The sequence below is a fragment of the Hordeum vulgare genome, chromosome 6H (genome assembly GCF_904849725.1).
Source record: "Hordeum vulgare subsp. vulgare chromosome 6H, MorexV3_pseudomolecules_assembly, whole genome shotgun sequence".
Lineage (NCBI taxonomy): Eukaryota > Viridiplantae > Streptophyta > Magnoliopsida > Poales > Poaceae > Hordeum > Hordeum vulgare.
Window position 1 is genome coordinate 398,160,316 of NC_058523.1, and position 2,450 is coordinate 398,162,765.

The following is a 2,450-nucleotide window of genomic DNA, read 5'->3' on the forward strand; positions in this document are numbered from 1 at the left end:
GTTTCAGACTTGACGTTGGTGCTTGCATTTTCCTGAATTTATTTTAGGTCTTCCGGCGATGTGCTTTCAGTGGGAGGAGACGTTTCCGCCGACAACGAATGCGTGAGTGACGACTTCGCCAATCTTAAGATGATGTGCCGGCTTAGTCTCTCGAAGATGCTCATAAGGGTAGGATGTGCGTGCATGGGTTCATAGGAGATAAGTGTACGTTCGTATATGTGAATAACTTCAATTGTACTCTACTAAAAAAAAGTTAGCATTACACGATCTGCAGAAGGACGTGCAACATTCTTTTCATAGGCCAGCAACTGCAAGCTTCATAATCTGCACTCAGACACACGATCTCCTGGGTAGCACGACCTGCCACATGCACGTTAGTAGCAATATACTCCCTTCATTATTAAAAATATATTTCTTTAAAAATTTACATACAAAATAAAATAAATAAATGTATACCATAAATTATATATAAAAACGGAGGGAGTACTTACATGATATGTTTTCGTAAAGTAAAGCATCAACAGACCTAGCCCTACTCTGCTAGCCTTGTTTTCTAATCCATTGGCTCGGTTATTTCCGCGGCAAAATATATAGTTCTGCCCGTAATTAGCACCTAAGCACTGTGCACTCCGAAGAGCTTAAGCGCCCCGTAGGTGGTGGCCATGGCGAGCCACCCTCCCACGAGCACCCGGGCCCCGGACCGCACCACGCTCGCGCCGCCCAGGTAAGCGCCCAGGACGCCGAAGCCGGCAAGCCCGACGCTGCTGGCCGCGCAAACGGCCGCCACCCTGCCCGCCCACGTCCGCACGAACCCGCCACTCAGAAGCGGCAGCGCGGCGCCCGCGGCGAACGCCACTGCCGACGCGCCCGCCGCCAGCGTCGGGCTTGGCAGGTTACTCTTGTCGCCGCTGCCTCCGTTGCCGTCACCGTCGCCGCCGCCGCGGGTGCGCTCGATCTGGGCCACCTCGATGTCGTACTGCGCGTACACGGACACGAACTCGCCGATGGCCATGCTGCAGGCGCCGGACACGAGCCCCGCGACGCCCGAAACGAGCATGGCGTCCTTGGACTCGTTGACGGCGCCGACGCCGATCATGAGGGATGCCACGGTGACGAGGCCGTCGTTGGCGCCCAGGACGGCCGCGCGGAGCCACTGCGCGCGGGCTACGTAGTCTACGCCGTCGCCGCCCGGGCTCAGGCTGCCACCACCCGCCTCCACGTCGTCCTCGACGGCGGCCGCCGCAGGGCTGATCTCTTCTTGCTTCGGCTTGGCTGGGGACTTGGGTGTGGCGTCCGCGGCCGCGTGGACGTGCGAGCTAAGGTCGGCGGGAGCCATGGTCGCAGCACACCGCAGGTGCAATGAGATGAGCGCTAGCACTGAAGTGTGCAAATGGGAACCTGGACTGGAGCGTGGTAACCACACTCCCGGTGGCCGGGGTATTTATAGGGAAACAAGCTCATCGTCATGGAATTTTTGTTCTTGCGCTGCAAATAAAATGGAATAACATGTGGCCACACACAGAGATCAACTTTATGAGTCACACGCCTTCGGCTGGTATTATATAGTATTATTATACGTGCACTGAGAGTTTTGATTCGAAAATCGAAACAGCCATTCCATTCGACAACAGCAAGACGTATATGTCCTATGTAAGAGCTGGGTCTGTAAAACAGAATCGAAACAGCGAGTATTCTTTTTTCTTTTCTGTATTGATAATCACTGATCCTTGAGAGGACGTGGGGCGAATCTGGGATGCGCTCGACAACACTCCTGGCCGGTGGGATTCCATTTCCACGATAGTAAATGCGGACAGAAGCATCGGCACAATCGGGCGCCAACTTACATGTTATCAGTCTAAAACTGAACAGGCACAGAAGCCTGCGACAACTCACAGCACAACATTTTCAGCAAACATTTGCGTTATCCGCGTTCTCACTCAAAACAAGCAAAAGGGATGAAGATGATTCCTGATGTTACTTTATTCATTTGCAGAGACGCGTTTGCGCCGAAGAAAAAGGCAGATGCCACAAGAAAGGGAAATGGATACACATAGGCCAGGCTGAAAGCAGAAACTCCAACGTTGCAAGCAAGCTCGAAGCTGCCATTTTCGATTCTGGCAGCGCGCTTTACAGATAACCAGATACTATAGTACAGAAGCATCAATCGCAAAGCAAGCAAGAATGCGTCGGCTGCAGAATTCATGGTTTCATACTGCCCCGTGCGCAGAAATTTCATCTTAGGACATCAACGATCCAACGCGTCTAATTAGAAAAAAAAAGGACACGGAGAAAAAAAGACGGTCCTGTTGAAACTCAGCTAGCCGAGAAACAGTTATGGTCGCATTCACCTGTTAGTTGATCCAGGGACACGCAAAGATTCATGCAAACTGCGGTCAGCCTATGCAGCGACGCTAGTGTGCCCGTCTCGTTTTTTCTTTCATGGTTGTGTG

General features: G+C 52.3%; 1 protein-coding gene across 1 annotated transcript; it reads right to left on the reverse strand.

The window, feature by feature from the left end:
- Positions 1-436: 436 nt before the first annotated feature.
- Positions 437-1,503, reverse strand: LOC123404239 (vacuolar iron transporter homolog 2-like). Its single transcript, XM_045098152.1, has one exon. It carries the CDS (start codon positions 1,334-1,336, stop codon positions 614-616), a length of 723 nt encoding a protein of 240 aa, XP_044954087.1. The 5' UTR covers positions 1,337-1,503; the 3' UTR covers positions 437-613.
- Positions 1,504-2,450: the final 947 nt, after the last annotated feature.

Coding starts and splice junctions, on each gene's coding strand:
- LOC123404239 (XM_045098152.1), bottom strand. CDS start 1,336: ATGGCTCCCGCCGACCTTAGCTCGCACGTCCACGCGGCCGCGGACGCC.